Source organism: Acomys minous (genome assembly GCF_964271855.1).
Source record: "Acomys minous genome assembly, chromosome: 17".
Lineage (NCBI taxonomy): Eukaryota > Metazoa > Chordata > Mammalia > Rodentia > Muridae > Acomys > Acomys minous.
Window position 1 is genome coordinate 52,649,357 of NC_140500.1, and position 12,063 is coordinate 52,661,419.

Consider the following 12,063-nt stretch of genomic DNA (forward strand, 5'->3'; position numbering starts at 1 on the left):
ATCAAGGTTGTTTCCAGATTCTGGTTCTTATAAATAAAGCTGCTATGAACATAGTTGAACAAATGTCCTTGTTGTATGGTGGAGCATCTTTTGTGTATATTTCCAGGAGTGGTATGGCTGGGTCCTGAGGTAGAATTATTCCCAATTTCCTGAGAAAGTACCAGATTGATTTCCAAGGCAATTATACAAATTTGCACTCCCACCAGCAATGAAGGAGTGTTCCCTTTTCTCCATATCCTTGCCAGCATGTGCTGTCACCTGAGTTTTTTATCTTAGCTATTCAGATAAGTGTAAGATGGAATTTCAGAGCCATTTTGAGTTGCATTTCCCTGATAGCTAGGCGTGTTGAGCATTTTAAAAGTATTTTTCAGCCATTCAATATTCCTCTGTTGAGAATTCTCTGTTTAGATCTGTTCTCCATTTTTAAAGTTGGATTATTTAGTTTGGTGGTGTTTAATTTCTTGGGTTCTTTATATATTTGAGATATTAGCCCTTTGTCAGATGTGGATTGGTAAAGATCTTTCCCCAGTCTGTAGGCTGTTGTTTTGTTCTGTCAACAGAGTCCTTCACCTTAAAGAAACTTTGCAGTTTCATAAGGTCCCATTTATTAGTGGTTGATCTTATGGCCTGAGCTGTAGATGTTCTGTTCAGGAAGTTGTCTCCTGTGCCAATGAGCTCAAGGCTCTTCCCCACTTTTTCTTCTAACGGATTTAGTGTGTCTGTCTTTATATTGAGGTCTTTAACCCATTTGAACTTCAGTTTTGTGCAGCTTGATAGATATGGATCTATTTTCACTTTTTCTACATGTAGCCATCCAGTTAGACCAGTACCATTTGTTGAAGATGCTATCTTTTTTTCCATAGTATGGATCTGGCTTCTTTGTAAAAAATCAAGCGTCCATAGGTGTATGGGTTTATTTCTGGGTTTTTAATTTAATTCCATTGATCAACCAGCCTATTTCTATGCCAGTGCCATGCTGTTTTTATGACTGTTGCTCTATAGTACAGCTTGAGATCTGGGATGGAGATTCCTCCAGAAGATCTTTTATGGTACAGGATCGTTTTCTCTATTCTGGTTTTTTTGTTTTTCCATATAAAGTTGAGAATTGATCTTTCAAGGTCAGTAAAGAATTGTGTGGGTATTTTGATGAGAGTTGCATTGAATCTGTACATTGCATTTCTTTTATTAAGGTCAAAATATAAAGAATCAACATTTTTCTTTTTTGTGTTTCTTTTAATTTGTTCAATTTACATCCCAATTGTAATCCTGTCCCTTGTCTCCTCCAGGTCCTAGCCTCCCTCCCTTATTCCCCTCCCTTCTCCCATAGTCCTCTAAAAGGGGGAGCCTTCCTCTCCTATCATCTGACCTCAGCTTATAAAGTCCCATCTGAACTGACTCTGTCCTTTTCCTCTGTGGCCTGACAATTTCATCCAGCCAGGAGGAAGTGATCAGAGTGGGCACCAGAGTCAATGTCAGAAGTAGCCCATACTATGGGACCCACAAGAACACTGCTGCCTATCTCTACATATGAACACAGGGTCTAGGTTCTCACCATGCATGGCACTTGGTTGGTGCATCAATCTGTGTAGCAGCCCTCCCCCAGATACGTTGGCTCTATTGCTCTCTTTGTGGAGCTCCTGTCCCCTACAGATCCTTCTATCTCTCAACTATTCCTTATGACTTCCTGCACTCCATCCCGAAGTTTGGAAGTGGATCTCAGTATCTGCTTCAATCCCCTGCTGGGGAATTCTTTCAGAGGACCTCTGTAGTAGGCTCCCACCTTCTTCTTTCTCTTCAACCTCTTCCAGTGTTTATTCAATTTGCCCTTCTGAATGAGAATTAGGTATTTTTCCTAGGGTCCTTGTTGTTATTTAGTTCTTTAGTTCTGTGTATTGTGGTTTGGTTATCCTGTATTAAGTGAATACATACAATATATACTATGCATGTCTTTCTGGGTCTGGGTTACCTCAATGAGGACTACCATTCTAGTTCCATCCATTTGCCTGCAAATTTCAAGATTTCCTTATTTTTAATAGCTGAGTACTATTCCATTGTGTATATGTACCACAAGTTCTTTAGCCACTCTTTGGTTAAGGAACATGTAGGTTGTTTCCAGATCCTAGCTATTATGAATAAAGCTTCTATGAATATAGTTGAGCAAATGTCCTTGTTGTATGATGAAGCATCTTTCAGGTATAAACAAGGACTACTGATTTTTTGAGTTAATTTTATGCCCTGCTACTTTGCTGAAGGTGTTTATCAGCTATAGAACTACCTTGGCAGAATTTTTGGGTTCACTTATGTATACTATCATATCATCTGTGGATAGTGATACTTTGACTTCTTCCTTTCCAAATATATCCCTTTGATCTCCTTTAGTTGTCTTATTGCCCTAGCTATGACTTCAAGTATTACACTGGAGAGATATAGTCAGAGGGAACAGCCTTGTTGTGTCCCTAATTTCAGTGGAATTGATTTAAGTTTTTCTCACCTTAGTTTGATATTAGCTATAGGCTATATATCACCTTTACTATGTATAGTTATGTGACTTGTATTCCTTAATCTCTCCAAGAATTTTATCATGAATGGGGGTTGGATTTTGTCAAATGATTTTTCAGCATCTAAGGAGATGGTCATGTTGGTTTTTTCTTTCAGTTTGCTTATATGATGGATTATATGGATGGATTTCTGTATATTAAACCACCTTTGCTTGCCTGAGATGAATTATACTTGTTCATGGTGAATGATATTTTTGATGTGTTCTTAGATTTGGTTGGCAAGTATTTTATTGAGTGTTTTTTGCATCAATGTTTAGAATGGAAATTTGTCTGAAATTCTCTTTCTTTGTTGGGTCTTAGTGAGGTTTAGGTATCAAGGTGAATGTGGCCTCATAGAATGAGGTTAGTAATAATCCTTCTGTTTCTTGTTCATAGAATACTTTTGAGAGAATCGATACCAGCTCCTCTTTGAAAGTCTGGTAGAATTCTGTACTGAATATATCAGGCCCTGGGATTTTTTTATTGGGAGACTTTTGATGACTGCTTCTATTTTCTTAGGAGTAATAGGACTATTTAATTTGTTTACCTGTTCTTGACTCAATTTTGTAATTGGTAGCTTTCAAGAAAATTGTCCACTTCATTTGGATGTTCAAATTTTGTGGCATAAGGGCTTTTGAAGTAAGACCTAATGATTCTTTGGATTTCTTCAGTGTCTGAAGTTATGTCTCCCTTTCCATTTCTGATTTTGTTGACTAGAGTACTTGCCCTCTGCCTTTTAGTTTGTTTGGCTAAGGATTTGTCTATCTTGTTGATTTTCTCAAAGAACCAGCTCTTGGTTTCATTGTTTCTTTGAGTTGTTCTATTTGTTTCTAATTTATTCATTTAAACCATGAGTTTGATGATTTCCAGCCATCTACTCTGCTTGGGTGTGTCTGTCCCTTTTTCTTCTTGAGCTTTCAGGTGTGCTGTGCCTTATGAAGGCACTTAGTGATATAAACTTTCTTTTTTCATTGCTTTCATTATGTATCCTAAGTTTTGGTAATTGTGCCTTCATTTTTTCTGAATTCTATGAAGTCTTTAATTACTTTGTTTTTAATTTCATCTCTTACCCTTAGGTCATTGGGTAGAAGGTTGTTCAGTTTCCATGAGTTTGTAGGCTTTCTGTCATTTCTGTTGTCATTGAGTTCCAGTTTTAATCCATGGTGGTCTGATAAGATGCAAAGGGATATTTCAATCTTGTATCTGTTGAGGTTTGCTTTGTGTCCAAGTACATGGTCAATTTTTGAGAAGGTTCTGTGACATGGTGAGAAAAAGGTATATTCCTTTGTGTTTGGGTGAAATGTTCTGTAAATATCTGTTATGTCCATTTGATTCATGATGCCCATTAGTTTCATTATTTCTCCATTTAGTTTCTATATTGATGATCTATTTATTGGTAAGAGTGGGATGTTGAAGTCTCCCACTGTTAATGTGTGGGGCTTGATTGTGATTTAAGCTTTAGTAATATTTCTTTGATGAATGTGGGTGTTCCTGCATTTGGGGCATAGATATTTTCAGGATTGAGATGTCCTCTTGGTGTAGCTTTCCTTTGATATGTATGAAGTGCCCCTCCCCATCTCTTTTGATTAGTTTTGGTTGCAAGTCTATTTCGTTAGATACTAGAATGGCTACTCCAGCTTGCTTCTTAGGCCTGTTTTCTTGGAATACCTTTTACTGAGGTAATGTCTATCTTTATTGCTGAAGTGTGTTTCTTGTATGCAGCAGCCTGATGGGTCCTATTTTCACATACATTCTGTTCTCATGTGTCTTTTTATTGGGGAATTGAAGCCATTGATGTTGAGAGATATTAATGACCAGCGGTTTTTAATTTCTGTTTTTTGATGTTGGTGTTGGTAAAATGTGTGTTCCTTTCTGTTGGTTTTGTGGATGTGGGTTCATTTACTTTTTGTTTTTTCCTAGGTTTAGTTAGCCTCCATGGGTTGGAATTTTCATTCTAGTATCTTCTGTAGGCCTGGATTTGTAGCTAGATACTGATTAAACTTGGCTTTGTAAAAATAAACATAAAAGCATGTACCACTATACCCAATTCATTACCCAGTTTTAATGTTTCCTTATAAAATATGAAAATAAAAATATAAAATCAACGTATAATTATAGCTGTCACTGGGTCATAAAAATTAAGTGGTGTTTAGTTTGTAACATATCCTTGAGTTGATCTACTGAAATATTGAATGTTAAAAAATTCTATCACATACATAAGATATACCCTTGACAGAATTTGAATTTGTCTTTGTTTTTGTTTTTCTTGTTTTGTTTTTTCTTTCTTTTTTATTATTTAACTAATTTATTCAGATTACAACTCAATGGTTATCTCATCACTTGTATCTTCCTGTTCTTCACTCCCTCCCACTTTCACCCTATTCCCCTCCCCTAGCTCTATGATGGAGGGGGACCTCTTCCCCTACAATATGGTCATAGGCTATCAAGTCTCATCCTGGTAGCCTGCTTATTCTTTCTCTGAGTGCCACCAGGCCTCCCCACCGAGGGAAAGTGGTCAAATATGGGGCACCAGAGTTCATGTCAGAGTCAGTCCTCACTCACCATACAACTGTGGTGAATGTCCTGTCCATTGGCTAGATCTGAGTAGGGATTTGATGTTTACTACTTATGTTGTCCTTGGTTGGTGCAGTAGTTTGAGCAGACTGCCCTGGGTCCAGATCCACCCATCATGATATTCTTCTTGTAGGTTTCTAGGACTCTCTGGATCCTTTTATTTCCCCATTCTCTATATTGCTCTCACCTTGGGTCCCAATGGGATGTCCTCACATCTGTCCCAATCTCCTGGTAAGTGAAGACTTTCATGGGACATGTCTTTTGGGCTATGGCCTATTATGAGTGGATATATACCCTGTGAGTCTTTCTGCTTCTGGGTTAACTCACTCAGTATGATGATTTCTAGTTCCATCCATTTGTTCACAGATTTAGGGGTTTCCTTATTTTTAATAGCTGAGTAGTATTCCATAGTGTAAAGGTACCACAGTTTCTTTATCCATTCTTCTACTGAGGGACATTTAGGCTGCTTCCATGATCTAGCTATTATGAATAAGGCTGCTATGAACATTGGTTGAGCATATGTCCTTGTTGTGTGGTGGAGCATCTTCTAGGTATATTTCAAGGTGTGGAATAGCTGGGTCTTGAGGAAGCCCTATTCCCAGTTTTCTGAGAAAGCACCAGATAGATTTCCAAAGTGATTGTACAAGTTTGCATTCCCATTGACAATAAAGGAGTGTTCCTCTTTCTCCACATCCTCACCCAGCATGTGGTATCACTTGAGGTTTTTATCTTAGCCATTCTGATGGGTGTAAGATGGAATCTCAGAGTTGTTTTGATTTGCATTTCTCTGATGACTGAAGACATTGAGCATTTCTTTGTTTCTTAGCCATTCAATATTCCTCTGTTGAGAATTCTCTGTTTAGTTCTGATTCCCATTTCTTAATTGGGTTATTTGATTTGATGGTGTTTACTTTCTTGAATTCTTTATATATTGCATTCAGAATGAGCATACGCTGTGGTAGGCAAGGTGTTCACAGCCACCTGGGCTTCCCTATAGTCCCACAGTCAGGTTCCTGCCAAGACCAGTCCCACTAAGTTGTGGATGCTGTTCAGACCCTTGTCCAGACCCCTTAGGGGTGTCCAGCTTCTCCCAAGAGTATTGGAGACCCTATTGGGCTGTGGAGACTGGTCAGGCCAGCTTCTATCTGCCCAACTTTACAGGCTTGGTCTGCCATGGCCAGCAGCCTGGCTCCAGTCTGGTTCCATTCAGAGAGTGCATGCTGTGGCTGGGCAATGTGTTCACAGCCACCTGGGCTTCCTCGCAGCTCCAGGGCCCTCCATATACAGGCCAGTGGCAGGTGCGGGCATCTGAGGACAGATTCACCTGTTTCCCTGAGACTTCCCCAGGCCAGGAGCTCCAGTGTTCCACCATCCCACACACCAAGTTTGGGCTATAGAGGCTGGCTGCAGTCCACAGGCAGGTAGATCAGATACAGTGCATGGTAGGCACTGCCATCTTGGAACCTTGTCTTTGGTTTTGTAACTAAACATATGTGCCAAGTGTGTTTCTGCCATGGCATTGACTGGTGTAACAGCTGGGTGACTTTCATGTCTGATTTAAACTGAGTTTCAGAGTTTAACTTCATAAGAAACATGATCAAGAAAGCCACAGCAGAGGAGCTAAGGGGAGATTGATATCTTTTTTAAATTAAATATTGTTGCTTTTGAGACATGTTAACGTGTAGCTTATGCTGGCCTCACCTCACTGTAGCCATGGCTGGCGGGCCTTTTGATCTTGCAAAGGCTGAGCACAGGCAGTGATGCCTCCTGGATCTCAAGGAAGAACTTCTTTGTTTGCTCTAAGGAGCTGAGGCTAAGACAAGGACTATGAGAGAATGCTCATAGTTTGGGGAAAATCTGCTATCTTTTAAATTTTGAAAACTTGCACTTTGATACTTCAAGAGTTCTTTCACTTTTTATTTGATTTTTATTTTGAGACTATACTTCACTTTTGGGTTAAGGTAACTGAGCACATTTTTATTATAATAAAGAACATACAAAAAGCAAGTGTTTCACGTCTTAAGTGTATTGCTTTGAGACATTTACATTTTTGCCCACCATCTGCACCCCTTCTTCCTCATGGACAATATTCTGCCTCTACCCAGCAAGCTGCCCCTGGCCTTCCCTCCTAAGACAAAAACAGACATTTTGCTTTTGTTTCTACCCCTTTAAGTTTCTAAGTTCTTCCTGATCCAAGTAATCCACACATATTTCATTCTCACAGACTCTCATTTCAGCCAGCATGGTAGCTTTATGCCCATCAACGTGGGAAAACATGCAGCATCCCTGGCTCTGTTATTTATTTTTAAAATGTATTTACTTTTAATTTATTCACTTTATATCCCAATTGTAGGCCTCTCCCTCATCTCCTCCTAGTCCCATGCTCCATCCCTCCTGACATCTTTGATGAATAAAATTTCTTTTAACTCTCCTATGAATAAAGTCTTCTGTTCTTAATAAACTGGCTCTCATACACTACCTCTCCCTGCGCCTAGTTCTCATTACTGATGGTTCACACTCCTATGGTCATTCGTGTGTTCATAGCAACTTCAGTCAGTAGTAACCACCAGTAAATATCTGTGTGAGCCATCCCATCAGGGACTGGTTTGCCTTGTATGCCCTCTTTCCCTTCTCCCCTCCCCTAGTCATCAGAAATGGGGAGACCTCCTCTTCTACCTTCTTTCTGAACCCAACCTTTCAAGTCTCATCTGGACTGACTAAATCATCCTCCTATGTGGACTGGCAAGACCACCCACCAGGGGGTAATGATCAACCTGTGGGCAATAGAGTTCATGTCAGAGTCAGTCCCTGCTCCCCATGTTGGGACCTACATGGAAACTATGCTGCCAATTGGCTTCATCTGATCATGGGGTCTAGGTCTTCCCTATGCATGGTCCTTTGTTGGTGAATCAGTCTCTGCAGGTCTCCCTGGCTTTGTTGGATCTATTGGTCTCCTTGCAGAGCTATTGACCCTTCCAGGTCCTTCTGTCCCTGACCTCTTCATAAGACTCCGAGTGCTCCACCTCAAAGATTGGCTGTGAGTCTCAGCATCTTCTTTTATCCCCTGCTGAGTGGAATCTTCCAGAGGACATCTATGGTAGACTCTCATCCTGTTTCCTATCTTCTACCACTTCCCATGTCTATTTTATTTGCCCTTCTGATTGAGAGTTAATCATCATCTTTTGGGTCCTCCTTGTTATTTTAGCTTCATTAGGTCTATGATTTGTAATATGTCTATCTGGTATTATATGACCAATATCTACTTACAACTGAGTATATACCGTGCATGTCTTCTGGCTCTGGATTCCATGACTCAGGATAGTCTTTTCGAGTTCCATTCATTTGCCTGCAATTTCATGATTTCCTTGTTTTTAATAGCTAAGTAGTATTCCATTGCATATATGTACTAATTTTCTTTATCCATTCTTAGGTTGAAGGGCATCTAGGTTGTTTTCAGATTCTGGCTATTACAAATAAAACTGCTATGAATATTCTTTAGCAATTGCCCTTGTTTTATGTTGGGCATCATTCAGGTATATGCCCAGGAGTCTTGAGGTATCACGATTCCCAATTTTCTGAGAAAGTGCCAGATTGATTTCCAAAATGGTTGTACAAGTTGACACTCTCACCAGCCATGGAGGAGTGTTCCCTCTTCTCCACATCCTCACCAACATGTGCTGTCACTTGCTGAATCCCCTTATTATTTAAAGCTGAGTGTCAGTCCACTGTAGAGAGGCTGCACTTTTTAAAAAATCTATTGTGAGGACTGCTTTTTATACATAGACTCTATCTCTGTCTCTCTGTATGTATGTCTCTGTCCCCCCTCTCTTTTTCTCTCTGTGCATGTGTGTGCTTTATGTTTATATGGTGATTATAATAATAAATGTTTATATACCTAGTTTGACAAAACAATGATAGCTGAGGGAATTAAATGATATAAGCCATCAGATATTTTAAAGTATTTTTTAATTGCTGAATTTTATTTTAGTTTTTACATATACATTTATATTATCACACAGAATATATATATATATATATATATATATATATATATATATATATATATATATATATCAAGAAGAACCATGAAACAATCAGGAATTATATTAATGTACATTCATAGTGCTTTGGATGTTTGCATTTGGCAACCTTGAAGAAAACATCTTTCCTGTCTTGATGAGTCTAAAATTCTGAATGTAAATCAATATCTATCATATCTCACCTCTATGAAATTGAGACCTCTGTCTAGACCTAAAAACATCTTAACCCCTAAACAACTAGCTTAATTGTAAAACTAAATTTCTGGACTTCAACCCTATCAAAGACTTGAAAAGGAATAAAATTAGTTACCTGAGTAAACGGGAAGTGCAGGGGGGCAGCTTTCAAAGTAAAAAACAAAACAAAACAAAAACCAAAAAACAATGACAGAGATAGTTTGATGCCTAAACAGTCACCCAAAACTCTCTATAATGTTGGAGCATCATCTTCAGCCTTCTGGTCCAGTATATCTGACTGACATATTTGTGAGGAAGGAACTTTTGAAGACTTGCTTACCCTGTCTTGGAAGAGTTTGGCCGTTGACTCTGCCTATATCCAAGCTTTCCCATTTTAGGCAGAATTCTTTCTGTGACTGAAACAAAGGCATTTTGCCCAGTGGCTGGTTTGCCACATTTGAAGCCATCACCATAAGGAGGTTCACTGATGCTCATCATCTTATTTGAGGTAGGCTGGGTGTTGCCAGGAGGTAACCTGTCTTATTGTTAAAGAACCTTTAAAATAAATAAAATAATAAAATGCCATGTTCTGTATGTTTCTGAGGTTTTTGAAGACCTTAACTAACTATCTCACCTTATCTATCTAGTCTCATATCTGTATATTAAACCTACGATGTATATTCTTGTGATAAAAAAGACTAGTAATTGACATGACTATAATTTCATCAACTAACAATTAAGTTGTGTAACTTACTTATCCTAAACAGCCCGCAATACTTCCAAAGTATTGGAAAAAACCATGAATTCTATTTGAGTTGTATGGGTAAAATACCTCATATTAGAGTATATTTATATATATAATGTTTTTGAAGAATAATCTTAAATTTGAATTCTATTCCAATGTATCAAAATTATGCTTACACAAAATTCTATATCAATGAATTAAAAATAATCTTATACCAATCAATTAAGGCCTTAACTTGAAGAGTAGATTCGATAATCTACTTTTTTCCCTATCATCCCTATATATTTCTATATTCCCACTTGACTTTTCCAATTCCAGTCTCCAAATCAAAGGAAGAAATATAAAGGAAAGGCAAGACATCCCTCTGTCAAACCTCATTTTCACTGTTAATATGATCAGTAGTAACATGTAACCAACTCCCAATGAAAAATAAACATCTTTGCACCAAGAAAACAACCAAAAACCTACCCAAACCCCCAATATTTTTAAATATTATGGGTAATCCAGGCATGATATGTGAGGTCTGCTTTCCATTTCTCTCCTGAAGATGCATGGGAGAGTACCAAAGCATAAGTCTCTGGCATGTGCCTTTTGCTTTATCCCTGGGATCCACATAAATCACAATAAATAAGCTTAACAGCAAGAAAAAGAAGCACCTCCGGAATTTTATTTAAAATGAAGATTATGTGGTGCATACCTCTGAGTGCAACAGCCCATTTTAAAGGGACTTATCCATTCCCAAATAATCACATATTTACTGTCCTGCCATAACATTTCAAAACAGGAATGACACGTGATTCAGTACTGAGAACCAAAAATGGACTGAGTGCGGCATAGCAATGGCCTATGGAAATTGATATAAAATCCAACATAAGATCATGACTTGGTGTTCTTAAAAAGTTGCTAAGGCTGTCCACCGTGTACATCACCACAAACAAACTCATGAGGCACAGAATGGTTTTCACGGCTCTTTGTTCTGGAGATGATTTATGGGAAAGGCTGCTGCTGTGGAGAAACTGGGACTGTTTCTTATGTCTCCATAGGAAAATCACCATGTACACACTGGAGAGGAACATGAAACATACAAAGATGGCATCTCTGAGGGTTAGTAGTATATAAAATGCATTCCTGACATAGTAACTCATGGACAGAAGACAACAAGATTGAGTGATGTGTATAAAATTAGGTGAAGTCAAATTAGGGGTGGCAGCTATATATGTTACAAGGGGACTGCTAATGAATGTATAAAAGATACTTAGAAAAAGAAGATAACCTAGCATATGGTATGGAGATTTACGTTTGAACTTTGCCAGATAGGAGCTTCTGGGACTGAGGGTGATGGCCTGGAGGATGCTGAGCATGCTGGTGGCACAAAGAGAGAGGGTCCTAAGGCACCTGTACAAGAAGAAAACAAGTTTGCACGTGGGGCTATCCCATCTCTTCCATGGCATAAAAATGTCTGTAGCCACTAAACTCATGACTAGCAGCATCAATATGTGGATTAGGGACAAGAGCCCAATGGGTGGATCCGTGAGTCTGGGCCTCTGTCCACGAATGAACATGAAGATGTGGAAGAGAAGAAGGAAGCTGTTGCCTGAGATCCCAATTGCAGCTTCAGAATAAAGAATGTTTCTTATTTTAGTGTAATGGGGCAGATCGCTGATTTTATTCATTTTAAGGCTGAAAGAAGCAGGTAGGAACTGTGGAGGGAGAACAGCAAGAAGGTTTCTTACCACAAATCTATCTTGCTCATCCACTTCAGATAATGAGAGATCTACTACTCTCAGGATGATGTGTTCATGTTTCACAGTTCAGCATTACTCCATGTAAGCCATGCTCAATCTCTCTGCTGTTCCAAAGCTCATTTTCCCTATCAGACTATAAGCCTTCTTACATATTAAAATTGTCATGTGTCATGAAAATATATTTCCTACTGTTTCATATGAGTTTTCTGAGTCAAGGACAATGTCTTATTTGTTTTTGATTTGCATCA

General features: G+C 38.7%; 1 protein-coding gene across 1 annotated transcript; it reads right to left on the minus strand.

Annotated features, from left to right (window-relative positions):
• Nucleotides 1–10,816: 10,816 nt before the first annotated feature.
• LOC311588147 (vomeronasal type-1 receptor 54-like) lies at nucleotides 10,817–11,806 on the minus strand (the record flags this gene model as incomplete). The annotated part of the gene is made up of 1 exon (XM_084765631.1): nucleotides 10,817–11,806. Exon 1 carries the CDS (start codon nucleotides 11,741–11,743, stop codon nucleotides 10,817–10,819), a length of 927 nt encoding a protein of 308 aa, XP_084621757.1. The 5' UTR covers nucleotides 11,744–11,806.
• Between the last annotated feature and the right edge of the window lie 257 nt (nucleotides 11,807–12,063).